Source organism: Lepidochelys kempii, chromosome 1 (genome assembly GCF_965140265.1).
Source record: "Lepidochelys kempii isolate rLepKem1 chromosome 1, rLepKem1.hap2, whole genome shotgun sequence".
NCBI lineage: Eukaryota > Metazoa > Chordata > Testudines > Cheloniidae > Lepidochelys > Lepidochelys kempii.
The window spans coordinates 223,466,248-223,491,063 of record NC_133256.1 but is presented as its reverse complement, the minus strand read 5'-3'; the positions used below and the strand labels follow the sequence as shown (position 1 = coordinate 223,491,063).

The 24,816-nt window shown below is 42.3% G+C and overlaps 1 protein-coding gene across 1 annotated transcript in view; it reads left to right on the top strand.

Moving 5' to 3' along the window:
- Positions 1 to 24,816, top strand: part of BORCS5 (BLOC-1 related complex subunit 5) — a 131,847-nt gene that overhangs the window by 80,029 nt on the left and 27,002 nt on the right. Inside the window, exon 3 of the mRNA XM_073315644.1 lies at positions 16,882 to 17,039. Coding sequence (XP_073171745.1) covers positions 16,882 to 17,039 — 158 coding nt within the window. The remainder of the gene's footprint in view (positions 1 to 16,881; positions 17,040 to 24,816) is intronic.

Below are 24,816 nucleotides of genomic sequence, written 5' to 3'. Positions count from 1 at the left end.
TGGCCACCGCCTCCACAGTTTGCAATGTGCCCGGCAGCATATTACACAAGATCGCTGGGTCCTTGAAATAGTTCAGTCCGGTTACTCTATCCCTTCATATCCTATCCTCCTACCCTTCTCCCTCCCTCTTCAGGGACCCCTCTCACGAGCACCTACTTCGCTTAGAAGTGGCTCACCTTCTCCAGCTAGGCGCAGTGGAACGTGTGCCGACTCAGCATTGAGGGAAAGGGTTCTACTCCCATTACTTCCTGACCCAGAAAAAGACCAGGGGATGGAGGCCTATACTAGATCTGCGCCAACTGAACAAATTTGTGAGGATACAAAAATTCTAGATGGTCACACTGGGCACAATAATTCCTGCACTGGATCAAGGGGACTGGTTCACAGCCCTCGACATACAGGGTGCTTATTTTCATATATGAATTCATCCAGCTCACCGACACTTCCTATGATTCACAATTGGTCACGACCATTTTCAATAAAGAGTTCTTCCTTTTGGCCTCTCCACAGCACTGAGAGTCTTTTCCAAAACTCTAGCCGTGGTCGTGGCTCACCTCCACAAACATGGGATCACGCTTTTCCCCTACCTGGACGATTGCCTCGTCAAAGGCGACTCCTATGGTGAGACACTTCAGGCTACCCGCTTTGCCATCTCCCTCTTTCACAGCCTAGGCCTCCAAATAAATGTCCAAAAATCCACCCTGACACCTACACAACAGATCGAGTTCATCGGCGCTCATCTCGACTCAATCCAGAGCAGAGCCTTGCTCCCATATCACAGATTCCTTGCTATCACGCAGCTCATACCCACACTCTCTATTCGTCCCAGGACACAGGCAAGAATCTGTCTACAGCTCCTTGGTCACATGGCAGCCACCACCTTCATGGTCCAGTATGCCAGGCTACACATGAGATGTCTTCAGGGATGGCTCAATTCCAATTTCAAACCCAACAGACACACCTTAGGGACGCGGCTAACTCCTTCTCCCAATGTTCTAGCTTCCCTACATTGGTGGACAAGACCAGAAAACATCTGCACGGGGGTTTCCTTCCAGCAACTATCCTCAATGCTCACACTCACCCCGGATGCTTCCCTAATCAGTTGGGGAGTGCATCTAGGGGGACACAGGGCACAAGGCCGGTAGTCCGCATCAGAGACACACCTACACATAAATCTCTTAGAGCTCAGAGCAATGAGATGAGCATGCCTTCACTTTCTTCCCCTCATAAAGAACAAATCTATTCGAGTCTTAACAGACAACATAGCATGTATGTACTACATCAACAGACAAGGGGGAGCCCGATCACATTCCCTTTGCATGGAAACCATCCGAGTATGGAGTTGGTGCATACAACATCAAGTACAAATAATTACTTCCTACCTACCAGGCTGCCACAACACTACTGCCGATGCACTCAGCAGGAACTTCTCGACAGAACAGGAATGGGAACTGCATCCCGCAATACGTCAACAGCTCTTCTCCTTCTGGGGCACCCCATCACCCCGTCTTTGCCACACCCCAGAATCGGAAATGTCGGCTGTTTTGCTCCAGAGAGGGACTCGGACCTGCATCCTTAGGAGACACGTTCCTCATCCCGTGGAACAACTCTCTCCTCTGCACCTTCCCGCCAATCCCTCTGCTACACAGGGTTCTTCGGAAGATCGTAGACGACAAGGTCTGGGTCATCCTTATTGCCCCGGCTTGGCCGAGACAGACGTGGTATCCTTACCTACTCCGCATGACCTCCCGTCATCCACAGGCTCTCCCCAACAGGCCAGATCTCCTTTCCCAGGACAACGGACGGGTTCGTCACCCCCAGCTCCAAAAGCTCCACCTGACAGCCTGGTTCCTTCATGGTTCCAAACCCATGAACTAGCCTGGTCCGAGCAAGTCCGATATGTCCTCCTGCACAGTAGAAAAGACTCCACTCATAAAACTTATGTGCAGAAGTGGAAGCATGTCATCCTCTGGTGCTCACATAATCACTTAACGCCCAATACGGTGACCCTCCCTAACATTCTAGACTACCTCTTGAGACTAAAACAGGACGGACTTTCTCTCAGTTCCATCAAAGTACACCAGGTGCTTACCACCTTCCACGACCTGTTAGAAGATTATTCACTCTTTACCCACCCCACCAAAAAATGATTTCTCACAGTCCTGCAAAATCTCTACCCTGAAATTTACCCAACAGCAGCTACGTGGAATCTTAACTTCATTCTTCACGCTCTCATGAAACCTCCATTCGAGCCTTTGGCTACCTCCTCTCTTCTCCATATGTCCATGAAGGTAGCTTTCTTAGTTTCAATAACATCAGCAAGGAGATTAGGTGAAATAAGTGCCCTGATGGCCCATCCTCCCTACACGATCTTCTCCAAAGACAAAGTCATTCTGAGACCACATCATAAATTTCTCCCTAGTATCCACCTTAACCAACCGATATACTTGCCTACTTTTTATCCCAAACCTCACAAGACTCCACACGAGGCATCCCTGCATACTCTTGATGTCAGGTGAGCAATCGCCTTTTACATAGACAGGACTAAGCCATTTTGTAAATCTCCACGACTCTTTGTCTCCATCACCGAAAGATTAAAATGGCTGTCTCTAAACAATGTCTGTCCAAGTGGATCTCTGACTGCATCAGATCCTCTTACCGTATTCAAAATATTCAACCGCCCGAAGGCATTAGAACTCATTCCACTCAAGCTATGTCAACATCTGTTGCCTTCCTGCATAACATACCCATTTCTGACATCTGTAGAGCGGCTACATGTCATCTGAAAACACGTTTGCCAAACACTATGCTATCATGCAAGATACCACGGCAGACACCATAGTAAGCCATACAGTACTCTCACTGCCGCATCTCCAAAGTCCCACCGACCATAGTGGGTACTGCTACACATTCACCTAGAGTGGAGTACCCACAGGGACAGCACTCGAAGAAGAAAGGGAAGTTACTCACCTTGCAGTAACTGAAGTTCTTCGAAATGTGTGTCCCCGTGGGTGCTCCACTCCTCACCCTCCTTCCCTCTACTTTGGAGTACTAGTATAATCGCTCCACGGTAGAGAAGGAACTGAGGGGGGTGCGGGACGCAGGCGCTTAGGAAGATTCCAACGAGACGGGAGATACCAACTGAGCGCCTGTGTCCCGACCAGGCACTGCTACCGAAAATCTCCGATCAACGGCGCCGGGACTCACCGACACCTGGAGTGGAGCACCCACAGGGACACACATCTCGAAGAATGTCAGTTACTGCAAGGTGAGTAACTTCCCCTTTTAACCAATTTTTTTTAATAAATAGACTGTCATCCGAATGAAATCTGTGCATAAAGCTGTAGCTCATGACACAAATGGAAGTGCTTGAGTGTTAAATTGCTGTAGAGTAAAAAGGGTTTAAAATGGAAAATGCCAGCTAGGCTTGTAGCATTTACAAATTGCTGCTGCTCTTCTTTGTATTTTACTGAATACATGTAATGTACCAGTAATGGGCTTAAATTACTCTTCCTAGTACTCCTCGTGCAAACTGCCAGTACTCTAATTTCCGCTGTCTCTGCTTCCATTAACAGACCTACCGGGTGACCATCTAGGAAAAATATTACTAAATAGAGAAAACGAAGATATATTTCAATATGCATACAAAAGCTAAGTGGCGGAGTACATATCACCAAACCAAAGCATCTTTTAAGCGATCAAGTCTGACTGCATCCTTGTCTTTTCCCAAAGGGGGCAACATCTGTGAATCTTGGTTAAGTTGGTTATAGGCTGTGTGGAGACATGAACGTCCTGAGGTAATGGCCAAATTCCTTTTAATGCTCTTGTTAGAGAACCTAAGACAGAGAATCAAGTCAGAGGAAGAGCCTGGGTGAGTGTGTGTGTGTGAATAATGGGAAGAAACAGAGGAACTCAGACAATGATTCACAGGAAGTCAAGCGTGATGAAGTTTATTGAGATTGGGAAATGGGGGCACTTACAAAATAAAGTCAGGAATGCGGAATAAAGTTTATAGGAAAGGCAACAGAGAAGAGTGGCCATGAACTATAGCTGTAGAAGACTTTTAAAATGTCTTCTGTAATACATATATTAAAACAATGAAAGACATTTGAAAATGATAAATTCAAAACCTTCCCAGCACCATGGGCAAGATATTGGCTCTCCCAGTGCCAGGGAATTAACATGCATAAAACATTCCTCTGTGCACTACCTGTATTGTATATAATATAGCTATGGGGACGGTAACCTCCATGGGGCTGCTATGCAGCTTCCTTCACAGAGAGTGTGTGGAGCATTGACTCTGGGGGGCTCCCATCCAAAAGTGATCTGATGTGGAGAGAAAAGTAATCTGCCCCAGGTAAAGGACTGGTGCTAATTCCCCCCTGTCCATACTATGACATAACCAGAGACAGAATTATGATTCTCATATTTCCGTCTCTGGTTGATCCTGGGGCACTGAAACTACATACTGCTCCCTACACATGGCTAGTGACAGATCCACAATCTAACGCTAAATAAGGAGGATTTGATACTTATAAGAATAGATCAGAGATTACTGCATAGCAAATTTATGAGGGCAGGGCAGAAAGATTTTTGACAAACCCTAATAGAAAAGAGAGACCTAGACATATAAGGTAGACCCTTCTAAAAGGATGATAAGAAAACAATGTAGAGATCTCTTTCTCCACTCATGTACCCCACTATTATTGTGAAGTACTTTAATGGGTATTTCTGTTATCCTCTGAAGCATCAAGTCTGAGCAACTGCTAAAGACAGGAATGGGACATGCAGGACGATGGGATGATCAACTCTGTTGACTGATTTATGTCAGGGCAGCTAAATGAGAGAACAACCATGACCAAACCCAGTTATCTGGTCCTGCACCTTATGTAACAAACTGGTCCTGATAAGACTTTTTTACATGCACTTTTTACATTGCTCTCCAGATTCAAGGCTTGTGTTGCTCACCTGCCCACAGTTGGTAAGGGAAATAATTGGACATGCAAACTGAAAGAGCTTCCCACAAGAATTCCAAGATGGTTTTGAGAATGAATGTTAATAATCCCCTCCCTCTCCTCCTCCCTCTCACCCCAATGAGGATAAATCTAAGATCTTTGTGGCATTTTAGCAGATCTGGCCATTTCACTTAAAGTCGGAGGTCTTTCCCCTCTTCATTCACACCGGACTGCATCAGGAAGTCTTCAGAACCTTGATGGGGTGGCAGTGTGATAGGGGACTGGTTTGGGGCTTGAGAGACCTTGGTTTAGTTCCTGGCTCTGCCACTCTCCTGCTGGGTGACCTCAGTCAAGTCACTTTCCTCCATTTGCCTTAGTTTCCCCTTCTGTGACATAGGTATTATGATACTGACCTTTGTTATGTGCTTTGAGGTCTAACAACGAAAAGTGCTGCATAAGAGCTAGCTAGCATTATCATTATTATGATAGGTTAATTTTAAGGGGCTGAGACCTTCATGACAATTTTTTGGAGGAAGAAGGAGGATTTAAAATGTAACTTATTTAAAAAAAAATATGTGTAGCATTAAAATGTTCAGGGGAAAATGTTGTAAAAATAGTTAAATCTATATAGACATTGTTCCCGCCAGGAGGTACAAATAGATACATTTCTAGCTTAAGCAAATTTTCAGACATTCTTGTAATTTTTAGCTCCACAATTTCCCTGCCATTTTTTAAACTGTAGCTTGCGTCTCAGAAAAATTAAAGTGCAAACTCAAATACTAGACTAGCTGAATCTCAGAGTGAGTAACCTGTACCTCAGTCCTTCTTCTGACCATCGTGTGAATTTAAACTGCATTGCGGACATTGTGGAATGAACTCCTATGACACTCAAGGCAAGTCAGTGTTTAGTCCTAACTTATTTGGCAGTGTTTCCGTAAATGTTCTCTCCTATTTATCCCTAACAATCATATCTTTGTCTTAAGTTATGTTGGCACTGTAATTTGCAGTTCCTGCAGACATATTTGTGCTAACTGTACTCTTGGTAGCTTGCTAAAAATAGCAGTGAAAATGCAGTGGTGTGGACTGCATAAGCATGGATGTACCTTAAGGTGAACAGGTGGGCTTGTAGGGTATAACTGCACTGCAATAAAAGGCCAGTGGGCATGGCTGTGGTTGGCCTTGGTCAATTGACTCAGGCTCGTAGGGCTTGGGCTGTGGGGCTAAAAATTGCAGTTTAGACGTTTGGCCTTGGGCTGGAACCTGGTCTCTGAGGCCTTGTGAGAGAGGAGGGCCACGGAGCCCAGGCTCCAGCCTGCGCATCTACACTGCAATTTTTAGCCCTGAGGCCTGTGAGCCCGAGTCAGTTGACCCGGGCTCATGACTTGGTGCCCCATGTTTTTATTGCAGTATAGACATACCTGTAGTGAAGCCTGTACCACTGTGTTCTCCTTGCAGTTCTTAGCAAGCTAGCACAGATATATATATGTGTGTGCTGTAAATTACACTCCTGGTTGCAGTGTAGAGGCAGAGATTAGTCTAAATTTCATCTTGAAAACAAGGACCCTCTAATAATTTTTCTCTTCTGTTAATAACTGCTGTTGACATACCAATAATGTACATAGCCTTATCCTTTTGCCTACAATCATCATTGGTTAGCCCCAATGAGCTCTCAGTAGTTTGATAATAAGACTAATTAGCTGGGTTTTTTATCAAGTACTGGAGAGGCAAAGGGGATGGTCTTGTGGTTAAGGCTTTGGACAGGGACATTGAAATCTGGATTCTGTTCCTGGCTCCACTACAGCTGTTCCTGTGCAACACTGGATAAGTCACCTTATCTCCCTGTATCTCAGTTCCCCATCCGTTTTACGAGGATAGTCACGTTTTCTTTCTCCTTCCCTGTGTATTTATATAGTACTTGGAATAATGGGGCTCTGGTCTTGGCTGCGGCCTTCTAAGTGCTACTGTAATACAAATAATAATAATAGGTTTTTGATCAATTTTGATGCGTTTTAAAGATACTTTCCTGCAAAATAAAAGAAGCTTGTTGGTTCTGTTTCTATCACGTGAACATCTTGCCACTTTTCCATGTGGCTCTCTCAACCATTTTTTTCAGTGTTAGATTTATTTTTATATTTTCAAGTCTGTGGCAGGAAGTGGGACATACACTGTTGCAAATATGTAGAAGAAAACACCCTTTGTAAACCACCTCTGTGCACCAGAAGTGGAGAATCAACATGGAGCTGGACTGGGCAGCAGCTTGGCTGTTTGTGTGGCTGGCTTAACACACACATTTTAAAGAGAGTGGTCACTTTGGATGGGCTATTACCAGCAGGAGAGTGAGTTTGTGTGTGGGGGGGTGGAGAGTGAGAAAACCTGTATTTGTGCTGGAAATGGCCCAACTTGATGATCACTTTAGATAAGCTATTACCAGCAGGAGAGTGGGGTGGGAGGAGGTATTGTTTCATGGTCTCTGTGTATATAATGTCTTCTGCAGTTTCCACAGTATGCATCCGATGAAATGAGCTGTAGCTCACGAAAGGTCATGCTCAAATAAATTGGTTAGTCTCTAAGGTGCCACAAGTACTCCTTTTCTTTTTGCGACAGCTATGTGTGTGCCATCAGACTATTGTGCGGGTTTTTTTTTTCCCCTACCTGTAGCTTCAAAAGAAGGGTATTTGTTGACACAACGTTTTCCAAAGTTCTGGCAACTGCTGATGACTTTTCCATGGTGCAAACCATTCAACAGTCTGCATGTGCACAGAGATGTATATAGTGACTGTATACTGGACTTATGAAGTATTCAGTCTCGTTATTCATGTTTTTGTTTTTCTAATCATTATAGAAGTAGAAGGATTCCAATAATCCAAATGGTGAAGCGTTACCATTGTTTAAATGTGGGAGTTTAAAATTCTGTACATCTACAGCATCGCTAAAATATTTTTCGTTTATAGTAATGAGTTGGGGGTCCCATTGTGCTAAGTACTCTACAGACATAAAATAAGAGGCAGTAGTCCTTGCTTCAAGGAACTGAAAAACTAAGGCCTTGATCCTGCAAAGATTATGTATATGCTTAATTTTACATTAATTATTTCTACTGTAGGCCTATTTACCTAGGTGGATAACATTAATCACATACAAATCTTTGCAGGTTTGGGGCCTAAATAAAGACAAGATGTATCAGGTAGGTGTAGCACATGCCATCCTGGGAGGAAGACCGAGTAATCTGTAATTGGATTCCCTTTTAGTGAAATTGTTCCAAATAACTAATTATAAACTACTTAATGTGGCTTCCACAGTCTTGTTAGGCGGAGGTCTGGGGTGGTGGTGGTGCTTTAATATAATGCAGAATATGTAAAGATCACATAGTGATCTGGTCCTCAGAAACTTCTAGGGAAGAAGCGGGAGAGGGAAGGGGAGGGGAAAATGAGGGGTTCCTCAATGGCAGTGTTCTCACCGTGTACTAGGATGTGGTCTTAGGTTTAGACATTACAGTGACAGCATTGAAGCATACTGTTGACAGTGAGCGGGTGTTGGTGCTCCACTGTTAGAGCTGTCACCTGTTTTAAAAAAAAAAAGAGAGAGAGACATGAGACAATTTTTCCCTTCTGCCCATCTTTGGGGGGCTACAACTGCAGAAGTTAAAGATCACAAGGTGCTTTTTCAACAAGAGGGCTGGGGTACCCTGTTTCAATGGGTGCACTATGCTAACCTGCCAGAGGGGCACTGACCATCTACAACAGCACCGGCTGCCCCAGCATTGCAACCCTAATCCCATCCCAGTGCAGAGGGGCAACAGGGCCAGCCCTGAGTGCCGTTGCAACCCTCTGTGCCAGGTCACCACATCCAGAGCAGGAAGTTAAGCCCAGCCCTGTGGGACAGGAGCTACCACTGCATGGTGATTGCGGAGGGGGCTCATTCTCTAGTCCCTCTTTTGCCTCCAGCCCTGGGGCCTTCCCTCTGCACCAGGCTGGGAGAAATGTTTGCCTGTTTATTGATATCATGATTTCTCTAGGTACAACTGAACCATGCTAAAGCCGCCCTGGAGAGGGTTAGAAACTGCTGTTCTAGCCAACATTCCTGGTCACAGTAAAAAACGTGTTAAATGTTCCTGGCTGTGAATAAGCTGTTGTTGCTCACATAATGACTGCACAGTTTGCCTATAGTCATTGCACTACCTTATCCAACCGCAAAGCATTTGAAAATACATGCAGTATAAAGCCAAATTTTATTCTAGAATGGATGTGTCAGGGCCGAGATGCAGGCGGCCAGGTTTAGTGGTTGGAGCTGGAATCAGAATCAGGGAGTTGAACCAAGGGTCAGAATTAGAGTCAGAGACCATGGGCAAGGAGTCGGCCAAGGAATCTGGTAAGAAGGCAAGGTCCAGTGTAGCAGCCCACTTGTGCGGACAAATTCCTGTGCCTCTCTTTGGGTTTAAATAAGAAGCTCTGGCCAATCGAAGTTCATGGTGTACCTTCAGTCAGGCCGAGGAAAGAAGCCCTTCCTGATGTAACTTCAGGTTTCATACTCTCTCCTGCTCAGCTGGTTAATAATGAGCTGCTGGCTGGGAGCAGGGAAGCAACAGTTTGCTGAGGACCCAAGTTCAAAACCTGTGCGATCATGACCGAATGCATATTTTATTACAAGATCTCTTAAAATTACACTTTTAAGATAAATTTGTTGGTAACAAGAGCTTACAGACTTCTACATAATCAGCAGTGGGTTAAAGTGTGATATCTTGCCATTCTTAGTGCCTTTGGTCTGCTCTATGCTACATAGTTAGGTCAATGTAATCTGCCTTGCGTCGATCTAGCTGTGTAAGTGTCTTCACTGAAATTTGGCTCCCGCCAACTTAAGCACCTCTCTATGCTGGTTTAGTAACACTACCTCCCCAAATGGCGTAGACCACATACATTGGCGTGGTCAATGTAATTAGGTCAATTGCTTACATCGACTATTACTGGCTTTCAAGAACCATCCCACAATGCCCCACGCTGAAAATACAATCGATACAAGTGCTCCTGGTGAGGTTGTGCACCACCATCAGAGGAGCCAAGCGCACGCACACATACAAGTGATTTAATAACTGTGGTGGCTGTATGCTAATGTAAGGTTAGGTTGACATAATTTTGTAGTGTAGACATGGCCTTAGATTTAGTAACTTGGTTTTCAAGGTAAGTAATGATCAGTAGATTCTCAGATCCTACTGAAAGCTGTAATGTTTTATTGTTCAATATGTACAATTTTTTCCATCGCTACATGAATGTTCATCTGTCCAGGGTCTGTCTGAGAGCTGGAAGGAACGCAGGGATTTCCAAAGCATAGTGAGACAAGTTTTGGTGCATTCTACCTGTGTCTGCAACAATTATTGAAGTAAAGAAGTTGGACAGTCTGGCCATTTCTCCTGTCTTTAAAATTGGTTAAAACCTAGCATTTTGAGGTTCTTCCATTCGGAGAACCTTTTATGGATGAAGAATACTATTTAAATTCACAGTATTTATAATTTCTGCAAACCAGACTTCTTGTCCGTTTGGAAGTATTTAAAAACAACCGACTCCCCTGTCCCGTCCCCCCCACACACACACAGAGCGCTATTTCTTTCACTAAGTTAGGCTTTAAAATAATTTAAAGTAGAGACAAAAGGCTCCAATATCCCCATTTACCAGCAAGTCCACTGTCTCCAATCTGGTTCAGGTCATATTGATCAAGAAATGGGACTCAAGGCTGCTGGGGACATACTGAGTGGGTCCATCAAAGCTGGTTTGTTCACCTGGACACTGGGAGAAATTGCTGTGCTGGAGCAGTTTGAAGCAGCTAAGCAGGAAGAGAAGGGGTGTTTGTGGGGCTGTGTGCTAGGAATTGACTATAGGTGGTAGGATCCATAGCCGTTTAGTTTGTGCAGCAATGTCCGCAACTGTAGCAGGTCTTGCCTAATTGTGCTCAGGGTGAAATTCAGAGGACTTAACAAAAGGCCTATGTAATGCTTGAAGCCTGCTTCTCAAAGGCATAAGTGAGGCATATCCTGTGTGGCCCTCTACAAAGGGATGCATTTTTAGAAAAGCCTGCTATTGCTTGTTGCAACCAAGTGATTATGGAGCCTGCCACCAGTCTTCAGTACTAGGCCAAATACAGGTTAACAATAAAGTATTTTGTGTACCACCACGGCTAGAAATGGGTACTACTGGGATTGATGCCCTTTCCAATGAGACACAGCCTTTTGTTTCTAGTCCTGATAAATACTGAGATAGTGAACTTTAAGACGGTGACGTTATACTAGTTTTAGATAACTTATTTCTAGTGTCACCTTAGAGACTAAGAAATTTATCTGAGCATAAGCTTTCATGGGCTAAAGCCCACTTCATCGAATGCATGCAGTGGAAAACAGAGTAGGAAGATAATATACAGAGAACATGAGAAAATGGGGGTTGCCATACCAACTCTAACAAGACTAATCGATTAAGGTGGGCTATTAGCAGCAGGAGGAAAAAAACTTTTGTAGTGGTAATCAGGATGGCCCATTTCAAACAGTTGACAAGAAGGTGTGAGTAACAGTAGGGGGAAAATTAGCATGGGGAAATAGTTTTTAGTTTGTGTAATGACTCATCCACTCCCAGTCTTTATTCAAGCCTAATTTAATGGTGTCCAGTTTGCAAATTAATTCCAGTTCTGCAGTTTCTCTTTGGAGTCTGTTTTTGAAGTTTTTTTGTTGAATAATTGCGACTTTTAGGTCTGTAACTGAGCGTCCAGGGAGGTTGAAGTGTTCTCCAATTGGTTTTTGAACGTTATAATTCTTGACATCTGATTTGTGTCCATTTATTCTTTTGCGTAGAGACTGTCCGGTTTGGCCAATGTACACGGCAGAGGGGCATTGAAGAGTTGGTATGGCAACCCCCATTTTCTCATGTTCTCTCTCTTTCTACTGTATTTTCCATTGCATGCAACTGATGAAGTGGGCTTTAGCCCATGAAAGCTTATGCTCAAATAAATTTGTTAGTCTCTAAGGAGTACACAAGTATTCCTCGTTCTTTTTGCTGATACAGACTAACACGGCTACCACTCTGAAACCTATTTCTAGTGTGTTGCTTTTAATTTTCCTGACTCTTGGGGTTCGTGCAGTTGGACTCATGACATGAAGGAAGGTTAGCTTAACTCAAGGAGGGAGATAACAAATAGTGCCATTAATGTTAGAAAATAGAATGCCACAAAATGCTTCTAACATAGCTTTTCTGTAAAATATCTGGCACTTGTTGGAACACCTTGTGTAGCTCCTGAGGAGCTTTCCTCTTTTATGAGTAATGTGTGCATCTCAGGCTCTCATGCTGATTAAAATCTTCATAATCAGGCCACACCATTGTGTACTGTCCCTAATATTGTGTATTCTGTAATATATAAAATGTCAGCAGTAAAAGTGTTGATTCCTTTTTGTCATGTCTGCTTGGGACTGGGATTAACAAAATGCCAGGAAATATAACTAAGTGAAAATACAGTAATTGCTTTTCAGCCTGCAAAGTGAGCTGATTCTTCTCAGGATCGTTTATTTAAATCTGTTGAATGTTACTGTAATTGGTTAACGTGTTATGCACATACGTTTACAGTAGTGGTGTTATAAGGATCTCTTCGAGACTCTCCTCTGTTGTTCCTCTGGCTTCATAGAAATGGTTTCGTATTAACAGCTTTCTTCTGCTCAATAGGATGTGATTTGTTGTAACTGTAAACTGTAAAACTATAAACTGGAACCAGCAAGATGATGACTAACTAGGAGGGAAATGGTTTTAACATGCCTCTGCTTTGCCAAGGAATATGAAAACAATGAGAGCTTTGTCAAGTCTGTGGGTCAGCTAGCCTACTAGTGATATATGGTGTTTTTATAGGCATGCCACATTTTTTTTTTTTTTAAAGTGCCGTTTAGCAGCTGAAATGTGATTTCCCATCTGTTTGCCCCAATAACTGCGGAACATCACCTTCATGGTTGTGTGTTGTTTAGTAAGGAACATAGAGGCTGACTCCTCTTGGTCCTCTCTGGCAGGCGTGTAGTGCGGTCTGCCTTTATTTATTTTGCAGTACAGTTTGAAAAGCTAAGAATGTGTATTGGTAGCAATTGCCAAGACATTTTGCGTCCATACACTACAGCTCCTCAGCCCTGCTGTAGTCCTTTTCCCTCATGCCAGTGTTTTGCTCCTTGCTTCTCTGTAACCCACTTCCCCTTTCTTTCCAGTTAGTCATGACTAATGCTAAGATTTTGTCACAGATATTTTTAGTAAAAGTCACAAGCAGGTCACGGGCAGTAAAGAAAAATGCACGGAAGCCGTGACCTGTCCCTGACTTTTACTAGAAATATCTGACAAAATGGGGATCTGCGGGTCCCCACACCACCTGCAGCAGGGCAGCTGCGTGGCGGCTTGGAGCTCTGGGGTGCTCTGAGCTCAGCAGTGCACCCCTGCTGCCCACAGCTTTGGAGGTCCAGCCACGGCAGCCAGGTGCTCTGTGTGGTGGTCCCCCCACCAGTCGCAGTGGCCAGGAGCTGTGAGGTGGCGGGGGACCCTGCAGCTCTTGACCGCCGCAGGCTGAAGTCATGGAGGTTGCTGGAAGTCACGGATTCCATGACTAAATCGTAGCCTTAGTCATGATGCACTTTCCATATGTCTCACCCCTACCTGTCTTTCAGGACAAGCTGCAGCACCTTATGTGCCAAACATCCTATCTCCTGGGGCCCAAGCTGTATTAAAACTTAAGAGCTTTCCTACTGGAAGCCTTATGGCAAACTCTTATGGCCAGGCCTTTAAAAAGTAACTAGAGATTTAAGAGAGACCTTAAAAGAGGCTTGCCCTTTAGAAAGTTCAGAGCATCCCTTCCCTTTGAAAATTAAGATGTCTCAGATTGGACACCCAAATCACTAGTCACTTCTGGAAAATCTTGGCCTTGGAACTCCCAGTATTCCTCCTTCAGCCATGCAAAACCCTTGTAAACCCAGAGTGTTTACGGTCTCTTCCATGAAGAATTAAGGTGACTTACTGTGAACATAATCTGCTCTCTTGAAGCAATTTAGAAGTTAATAACTTGCTGAAAATGCAGTGAATTAATGAAACATTAATATTCATAGCACAAATTCCATAGCAGTAGTCAGAAAGTTTTTAAAAACAATAAATAACTGATCATTTTATAGCTTATGGAACCTCGAAGTCCAACAGAGAACATCACGTGCCCGTTTCAGCCTGTTAGTACTAACTCTGGTTGTTTTTCAGATGGATGGAAGATTTCCATGTGAGTTAAATTTACTTATAATGGCACACATCATCAACCTGAGTATAGAAATCCTAGAGAGGCGCTGAATTCCATCCCCACCTCCTCAAAAAATAGCATCCAGCTCTTCTTGAACTGATTTACACTACTTGTTTTTTATTGCTACCTCATAAATTGGTGCTGGATTGTATTTCAACCAGTGATGAAACACACTTGGGGGTAGACTAGATGACCCTTGCAGTCCCTTCTAACACTATGATTCTATGATGTATTGTTTTAATAAATAAAACTCTATTTGAACAGTTAACATTCCTCCACTTTCACTTCAGCCCATGATATCCTGGGTAGTGAGTTACAGGCTGTTTCTTATATTTTAAGTGTCTTTTAATTGCTTTTCACAGTACGGAACGGTACAAGATTTTATGTCTATAAGCTTAAGAGCCATAAAGGAACATATTACCCATGTTGCAATCTTTATCCTAGCTATCTTTGCAAATTCCAACAAACAGCTTGAAGAGTTCCCCAAATACCTACACAAAACTTTAAGGTTAAACTTCAATATCCTAAATGACATGTAGCTTCTCCTCTGCTGGTTGGAGGTTGGTGAGTGAGTAGTAATAAATGTAAATGAAATTAATTGGCCAGGGGCATAGGGTTTTTGGCTGCTTCCAAGAGCAGGATGGCACCTCAATGACCAGTGGTCTGATCTAGGATGGGGAATACTATGTTGTGACTGTGTGAACATCCAGTAAGACACAAGCTGACTGTGCTAGTCAGACTTTTTCCTAGTTCTGTGTCATGAGATGCTTGCTCTCATTACTTTTGAGAAGTTTGGAGTTAAACAGATCCAGCAAAACCCTAAAAATGCTTGAAGTCACACACATAAGGAATCCCATCCGCTTCAGTGAGATTAAAGTTATGCATGAGCTTTACTGTTCGAGAATCAAGGGTTAAATCCTCTTTGCCCCACTGAAGTCTATGGGAGTTTTTCCGTTAAATTTGGTGGAACCAGGATTTCACCTGAGGTTGGTTTGTCTTTCAGAAAGTAAATGACAAAGACCATTACTCACAGTGTTAATACGGTTTCAGTGACAAACGTTTAGTTTTTATCAACCCAGGCACCTGTATTGGGCACAGAGTTGGGATAAAAGGATGAATTCTGACAGGCAGTGTGGTGAGGGAAGCATGATTTTGGGAGGAGAGAAACTAGACTCAGTTGAGGGAACCTCTGTTGTGGAACTTTTTCTCTAATAGATGCTCCTAAATTGAGCTAATTAAATACCTGATGGCAAATTTAGTAGAATGAATGCTTTTATTTCTGATTGTGACTGATCTGTAACCAGATGTATTTTTTCCTCAAGTTTATTTGTCAAACAAGTTGATTCTTGATCTGTAGCTTGGTCATAAACCATTTTCTGACAAGTATTTGATATTTGAAAATCCAGCTATTGGTCATATAGAATTGTTTCAATTTCCTGGCTGGGTGGACTCTTAGAAGCAGTTTCTGATTCAAAATATTCACAATTATCAATTTGAAATCTGCCTTCTGTGTTTGTTTGGTTTTTTCAGTGGATATTCCTGCCAGTAAACTAGAATGCCTGTGAATATTCACAGGCAATGAGCACACAAGGGATGCAAATGCAGTCAAACTAAATTTATTTAGCAGCTCTGACAGATATTATTGGAAAACTTTTTGTGGTATTTGCCTATTGCAGCTCTAGTGCTAGAAGGTTCAGATGGTGCTTAGCCTGAACAAGGAAAAAGTTTAACTAAACCAGTAGGAAAACTAGAACAAAACAGTAGGAAGTAGTACAAGGAGGAGCTTAGTAGTACTAGTATCATTTCTTCCTTATAACTTAAAAAAAAAAGTTTTATATCAAACTGCCACAGTGGAAATCAGAAGAGGGTCTCAAGTTCGACTCCTTTTGATAAAAATAATATGGGATTGCTTAGAAGAGCATTCTCTATAAGGGCCCCACAACTCTGGAAGTTGCTTTCCCAGTGTTGCCAACTTGCATTTTTATCATGAGTCTCAGTCCCTGGAGTCATGTGATTAGGTGAGAATCTCAACTTTCATTTAAAGAAAACAGTGAATTTCTGGTCTTCAGGATTGTGTAGGAAAGCCTGAAAATGTGACTCAGTAGCATTCTGGAGTCTCAAAAGCAGAACGCAAACAAAAAATACAGGCCCCTGCCTCCTTTTTTTAAAGAAGATTTCAACTCATTCTTTTCTTTGTGGAGGCCTGACTCGTGACGTGGGAACTCTTGTCGTTGGCAGTACTATCTTTTTGGTCCAAAATAGTCCGAATCTGATGACCTTTTGGGAACATTTCAAAGCTTACCATCTTTCCTCCCCTTCCACAATTTGAAAATGTTGGGGGAATTATTAAAGGTGGGAAACTGGATGAGGAGGAAGGAAGGGGATTTAAATTCTTAGGTAACCCACCACCAGCAAATCACGTTTTCTGAAGTTGTGCTGCCGCACTTAGAATGTGTTTCAGGTGCGTCAAGGGTCCTTGCTGGGTATGGTTAGAGGTACCTGTTTTAGCACTTCTGTCTACTGCATTATTTACATACTGCATTATTTCTTTTTGGCAGGTTTGTTCCACTGCTGATCTTTCATAGTTCAGTTGTGTATTAGTTGCTGTTTAAGCAGTCAGATTAATTCCATTATTGCCCATCTCTTCTAGGACTGCTCAGTGGGCAGACTTCCCCTACAAACAGCAAATTGGAGAAGCTGGACTCTCAGCAAGTGTTACAGCTGTGCCTCCGATACCAAGATCACCTTCATCAGTGTGCAGAAGCTGTTGCCTTTGATCAGAATGCTCTAGTGAAACGAATCAAAGAGGTATGCTGTACAATAGGTGCATGCTTCTGTCAAAGAGGGAGATAGCTGGGGTTGAACCAGGACTAGCTCAACAGCTATAGCAGTGCTTGCTATAGATCACCTTAAGTCATTTGCAGTAATCCCTTAGGTTCTTCTTTCAAAGGGAAACTTTAAAGGGAAGTAAGTGTGTGTGTGTGTGTGTGTGTGTGTATTTGTGCGTGTTTGAGTATCCTCTTGGCTTGAGCAATGGACACCCTAAACCTTACTGGTAAAAGCTTTGCCATATGAGACTAGATCATTGGACCAGTATCCTGCCTCATGTAGTGTCCAGTTCCTGATGTTTCAGGCAAATGTATGCTGACCTGCACTTCTAATGCACCTGCCCAGTATGATTCTCAAACTTTTCTTGTTTTTACTGAGTGCCATTTTGTGAGAGAATCTCTTGTGGACCCTCCTTCTCTCCCAGTGCCTGTTAACCGCAGTTGGTTAATTCTCAAAGTGATTCAATGTGGAGACCAGCAAAAAAGGCTTCATGGAGCATGGGTTACCACTAAGCCAATGTTTGAGAATCACTCACCTGGTCAGTTAAGCAATGGCACACATGGGAAGGAAATTAATTTCTGATGCAAGCAGCATACACCTTGAAGCTTGCAACTGGATTATTCTTATATGCATACTTACAGTGTTGTCAATGGTCATAAGACCATACAGATTTCAGAAGTTAAGGTACAGTGCAAGTGAGAGAGAGCTCTTAGAACAGCATGTCTGTCAATAACCAATCCATGGTGGATAACCCAGCCCAAAGCATAGTGCAACACATTTGGGAATGTTGCTTTTGACAAGAGTAAGTGGTGTCACCAAGACCAAATGCACTTAGTATCAACAGGGTGGAGAGTTTGATGAGCAGGTGATTAATTTGTACCGGCTCCCCATAAACAGTGACCTTGTTTTGTTGCTGTCCTATTGGCTCAAGATTAAGAAACCCCACAATATGAACTGGATAATAAATGTGATTCATGGGCTGTTTTGGAGAACTGCTGTGTTTTCATGATGTGCTGAGTCCAAAATACCATGGGAGCCATATAAAAAAAAAAATCCCTTTTTCTACTTTGGTGAGTGAAGATATAAAGCCAGCTATTATGCAAGATGTAAAGGTACTTGCAGATGTTGGTGACTCAGCTCACATAAATCCAGAATTTATTTAAATTGCCAATTTAATGACATTACAGTGCATTAATTCAAATAGTTTGTCATTCTTTTGGCCATTAGAATGCAAGGGCCAGTGTCAAACTAATTTGAAGGACTGGTAGACTGTACAACTGGCTTCTGACGCAGTTTCACTTTCTGTAGATGGGTTTATTTTATGCAGGGTAGGTGGCATGGCTACCACTCGACTTAATGATTATGATGCTTTCATTTGATTCATAATACCTTAGTTTGTAAAAATATAGTGCCTTGGTCTTGGTTCAGTACTGGAACGCGCAGCTCTCACTAGCCTCTTTATTATGGTCTTCTCTAGTACAACCTGAAGATATGGACAGCTGACCAGTCACTTCTGTTTTTGTCATAACACTTAAGTAGTTTCAGGGCCCTGAGTCCCTCTGCCAATCTGTGTGGTTTTACAACTTACTTTCCTGTTACTTTTTGTTTTCCCCCCTCTCCTGTTGCTGTATATCTGCTTTGGAGAGGAGGTGGGTACAGAGGAAGTCCCTCAATTTAAATAAAATGTGAAGCAAGACATGGGCCCTGTACAGTATTAAACTGACCCATTGTTGACAGTGAGTGCCAGCAATTGGTATAGTTGAACTGGCGGGCTAAATATGACTTAGATACAAATATAGACTAGGACAAAGCAAGATGAGCCCCACCCACTGTCATCGGTAGTTCAGTTTTGTGGTATAGACTAGGCCTAACTGACTATAGAGAGGAAATGGTGAAAGAGAATATATAGCATACAGCAAAAAGCACAATGTTTGCAAGCTAGAGGGAATACACTCTCTCTTCTCCATACTGGTAAAGTTTAGTTGTTGTTTGTTTTAAAGTAGGTAAACTGCTTCTGACAGAAGTGTTGTTTGTTTGACAATACCTCCTTAACTTTCCTCAAATGCTTGTAACCTTCAGTCCTCTATTTGTCCTACCTCTAAGGGCCAGCCACCTTTCCTCAGGCCTTACTGACCACATGACCATAGTCAGGTCCCTTTTTTGGTGTCACCTTGACTAAGTGCACCATGGCAAGTGCTTTTTGCTCCTGAGTTTTGCGAGAGGATGTTTCTTTTGACAAAGTAGGGCGGTGAATTTACAGTTCCTCAAAAACTCATCATCTGACACAAAATGGTCTTAAATAAAAAGAGAATCATTTTAAAATACCCATCTCTCAGACATACAAAGGGTTACATGGCCATTTTAAGGGTATCTGCTCAAATGTAAGAAGAAGCATCAAAAGGAAAATATTCATCAATCACTTTCTGTCTTGCCTTCCACAAACAGCTGTTATTATCTCTAACGAAATTAGGGCTTGTCTACATGCACAGTTGTTTCAGTGAGTTAAGCTAAACAGGAACATGGTGCTCTTGTTCCTGAATAAGGCTGTTCACGCATGGAGTTGGTCAGGAATGGCTGCTGCACTTCAAACTCATACCCTGTTTCAATGTGTACTAGCTTTCAGTTATGGACACACACAGAGTACCACCACCATCCCTGCCACAGCTATCTGTCTGCTTGTGCTTTAGCTTAGCTAGCATCATTTTGGACGTGAATTGTCTCTGAGGGACAGTGTTGACTTAGGCTGTATCGATGGCTGTATTGAGGCCTTGGTCTATGTACAGTTTTTGTACCAACATTGGTGTAATTGTTTTTATCAAAATAGGCTGTTTGCATAGCTGAAACGGTGTTTTTTACAGCAAGATAATTAATGCAGATAAACATGTAGGAAAGAAGTTACTAGCTAAGAAAAACCCTTGGATAACAGATAAAATTTTTGCTCTGATGGGTGAAAGAAGGAAAGTAAAAGCACGAAGATCGACATCAGAAAAAGAGAAACACCAGAGATTGACTAAAATGCTAATCTGCATTTATTCTTTATCAAAGTCTAAATGGTTGAATGAGAAATGCACAGAAATTGAACAAATAAAGTGAGATATATCAAAAGATAAGAGTCTTTGATTACAGAAGAAAAGTAATCAATATGTCCCTTAAGGACAAAAGTGGACACTATTTGACAGACCTTAAAGACAAGAATGAGAGATGGGGAGAATATATCAAGGAATTATATTGTGAAAAACCTCAACTAGAGACCAGTCAAGTAAGCCCACCAAAAATGGGTGAAGAAATCATAGCATCAGTACAAGGACTTCTGAATGGAAAAGCATAGCTTGTCATGTGAATTGTTCGAAAGAATAGGGGATGAAGGCTTTAAAGCCCTGTCAGAGATAATGAAGAATGTTTGAGACAGAATAGCCGGAAGATTTTACAATCTCACTTTGTATTCAAATCCCAAAAAAGAACAATCAGCCTCGTGTCACATGAGACTCTTGCGAGTTGTTCAAGATTGTATAAAAGAAAAGATTGATAATGAAATACACGAACAGCAATACAGCTTCAAACATGGAAAGCCATAATAAATGACTTCATGAACTTAAAGCTCATACTAGAAAGATCATTTGAAATGGGGAAAATAGTATACGTGTGTTTCATTGACTTCCCTAAAGCATTTGACAGAATCTACCACTCACGGATTTTGTTCAACGTTTGTAGCGAGTGTTTGAAATTAATTGAAGAAACAGAAGATGGTATTAAGGTGAATGGAAAAATGGTGAATAATGTTTGCTGTGCAGATGACAGTGAAGTTGGCTGATTCAAAAGAATGTTTGTTGGTTTTGAAGTTAGCAGAGATTTATATATGAATGTGGTCTAGAGTTGAATGGGTCAAGTTAAAAACTATGCTACTGTGTGAGGAGCCTGGAAAAACATGCAAGATTGCCGTGAGTGACACAAGTGTACATCAAGTGAGAAAGTACTACCACTTAGGAAGCATCATTACAGAAGATGGAAGATCAAAAACTGAAAGCAACACCATAATATCAAGAGCAAAAGGGACATTGTGGAAGAATAAACATCTGAGTCAGAATTTAGTCTTCAGATTTGTCACTTCTCCTAAAAACTTATATTTGATCTGTGTTTAAATTATAGCTGTTGTCAGGGTTCCTTCCCCACTCTGAATTCTAGGGTACAGATGTGGGGACCCACATGAAAGACCCCCTAAGCTTATTCTTACTAGCTTAGGTTAAAAACTTCCCCAAGGTACAAACTTTGCCTTATCCTTGAACAGTATGCTGCCACCACCAAGTGTTTTAAACAAAGAACAGGGAAAGAGATCACTTGGAGATGTCTTCCCCCCCAAAAATATCCCCCAAGCCCTACACACCCCCTTTCCTGGGGAGGCTTGAGAATAATATCCTAACCAATTGGTTACAAAAATCAAAAAAGATCCAAACCCCTGGATCTTGGAACAATGGAAAAATCTGTCAGGTTCTTAAAAGAATTATTTTATTAAAGAAAAAGAAAGGTAAAAATAATCTCTGTAAAATCAGGATGGAAAATACTTTACAGGGTATTCAGATTCAAAACACAGAGGATCCCCTTCTGGGCAAAAGCTTAAAGTTACAGAAAACAGGAATAAACCTCCCTCTTAACACAGGGAAAATTCACATAAAACAAAAGATAAACTAATCCGCCTTGCCTGGTTTACCTATTCTGGTTGCAATAGTGGAGACTTGGATTAGGATGGGTTGGAAAAGATGGATTTCTGTCTGGCCTCTCTCAGTCCCAAGAGAGAACAACCATGTAAACAAAGAGCACAAACAAAAGCCTTCCCCCGCCCCACCAAGATTTGAAAGTATCTTGTCCCCTGTTGGTCCTTTGGGTCAAGTGCCAGCCAGGTTAGCTGAACTTCTTAACCCTTTACAGGTAACAGGATGTTGCCTCTGGTCAAGAGGGATTTTATAGCACTGTATACAGAAAGGTGGTTACCCTTCTGTTTTGTATTTATGACAACTGTGAAACATGGACGTTCAAATAATGTATAATAAAGAAACTACAATTTTTGAATTATGGTTTTATAGAAGAATTCAAAAATATCATGAGTAGGCCACATAGTTTTTCGTTGGTTATCTGAGATTATTGGAAATCTAACACTTGTTAGAGATCTTATGAAAAGAGATTTGATTTGCAGGACACATTTTAAGAGGTTCAGTGGGTGATGCATGTTTAAGGGAACAGGAGGAGAAAGTTGATGGCAGAAAATGAGACAGAAAAAGAAGAACTTGGATGAATGATGTGGTATCCCGGTGGGATCAAAATGACTTCTCCATCCACAAAGGAGATTAGCAGAGGATTGTACAGATTGTGACACCAAGTTTGTAATGTACAGATTGTACAGATTGTGACACCATTCTAGTAATGGAGATACCACATGAGAAGAAGAATTAATGCATATTGGTTATCTTGCTGTAAAATCCTAGTGAAGGCAAGGCAAGGTGGATTTTTTTTTAAACTGTGATGTAACTAGGAAAGGTCAACCACAGGTTGGGGATGTGTTGTTGACCTCACCTAATAACAGCACAGTAAAAATCACCTGCAACTTGTCTTCACTGGGATTTTAGAGTGAGATAGCTAACTGTAAAAAAACAAACAAAAAACCTAAAAAACAAAACAAAAAACCCTTCCTTTTTTGGCAATGAAGACATAACCCTAGTTAAACCACTGTAAGACCGCTATTGTGTACGTAGTTACGTCAGTGTAAAGATCCCTTAGGCCAACTCTACACTATAGACTTTTGCTGACACAAGTTACCTCGGTGTACAGCCACGAACTATTGTATATTGCTTGAGCACCTGCACACTTGGATGTTTGGTTGGTGTTGTGTGTATGCATGAGTGGCTGCATTGGTGTAAAATACATTGCACCATGGATAGGGATCCCAGTGGGCCCTGAACTGCCATCCAGCTCAGTGCCTTGTGGGACATTTTTGTAGTGCTTTATGGGATATCATACATTTGCCCATGGATCTCTGAGAGCTAGGGATCAAGTTCCCACCATGCCACTTTCTCCATCCAATAATGCTTATCCCATCCTATAATTTTGTGCCATTTTAAAAAAATACAACCTCCCACAGTCCTGCATTCTGCTTTTCAGTCTCTGCCATCTTTCTGGCAGAAGTGTGCACCCTACATAGTTCAGCATAATTATCATGAGTGTTGCTGATACCGGACACATGATTGCCCTTTATTTGCAGAACTATGTGTGTGTGTGTGTGATGAGGAAGATGCAGAGATGTTTCAGCACAATAACTGGACGCTGATGGACACAGCAAAAAAAAAAAGGGCGAGGCTGTTGCTGGTATTCATGGAACAGCTCCACACCACTGCTTCTGTCCCAGAAAAAACGAGCACTGATTGGTGGGATTGCATGGTAACGGGGGTATGGGATAACAAGCAGCGGCTGCAACACTTTTGAATGCAAAAGACTACATTCCAGGATCTGTGTGCTGAGCTCACCCAACCCCTCTAGCACATGCACACCAGAATGACAGCTACATTGGTAGTGGAGAAGCAAGGGGGGATTATGCTCTGAATACTTGTGATGCTGCCGTATTGCTACCAGTCAATGGGTAATCAGTTTGGCTTTGGAAAATCCACAGTAAGGGCTATTTTTATCCAAGAGTGTAAGGCTCTTGCCTCCTGATATACAGGATTGTGACTCTCTGTGAAATGCAGGAAATATTGACTGAATTAGGGGCTTCCAAACTGCATGATAGGTGGCATGCATATCCCTATTCTGGCACCAGCCCACCTTGCCATTGAGAATATCAACAGAAAGGCATACTTTCCTGTGGTTTTGCAAACCCTGTATTGCTGGAGATATGTTACTGTTATCAGTGTGGGCTGGTGAGGGAAGGTGCATGACATCTGCATCTTTAAGAACACAGGACGTTGCAAGCATGGACACATCTTCTCAGCTGGTGTATTATCATCGGCGAAGTTGAAATACCAGTTAGTGATTCTGTGGGATCCAGCCTACCCCTTGTTTCCCTGGCTCAGGTAGCTGTAATTGGCCATCTCAGCAGCACCAAGGAAAGATTCAACTACTGGTTTAGCAAGTGCAGAATGACTGGAATTGTGCTTTTGGTAAACTGGAAGGATGTTGGCGCTATCTGTTCACTGGATTGGATCTCAGTGTGGGAAACAGCCCCATCGTTATTGCTGCATGTTGTATGTTCCACAGTATCTGTGAGGGGAAGGTGAAAAGCTACTGCCAGGGTGGAGGAGTGACGTGGAGTGGCTGTCTGCTGAATTTGAACAACCATACCCAAGGACTATTAAAAGAACCTATCCTGGAGCTGTACAGCTCAAGGAGGCCTTGAACGACAATTTTAATAGTTAGGCACATTTAAATGTTTTCTGATGAATATGTTATGAAACTGTTCATGTGTCTGTTATTGCCTGCTGCTGTAAATTCTGTAATGTATGGTACAAACTAGGAAATCTGGGTGGGTTATTGACCCCTGCAATGAATTCCTCAATGTGTGGTGTAAACTGATAAAGATAATTTGAGTTTCCAGAAATAGAACTTTGTATACAAAGAAACAGGGCAACAAAAGTAAAATGAAAACAAATATATAAGATAAAAACAGCTTGCCAACATGAACCACAATTTAAATCCTCGCATTCAAATTTGAAGTAAACAGTAATCGTGGAACAACCGATCCCTCAATTCTCAAGCCTCCTCCAAGGTCAAGTCA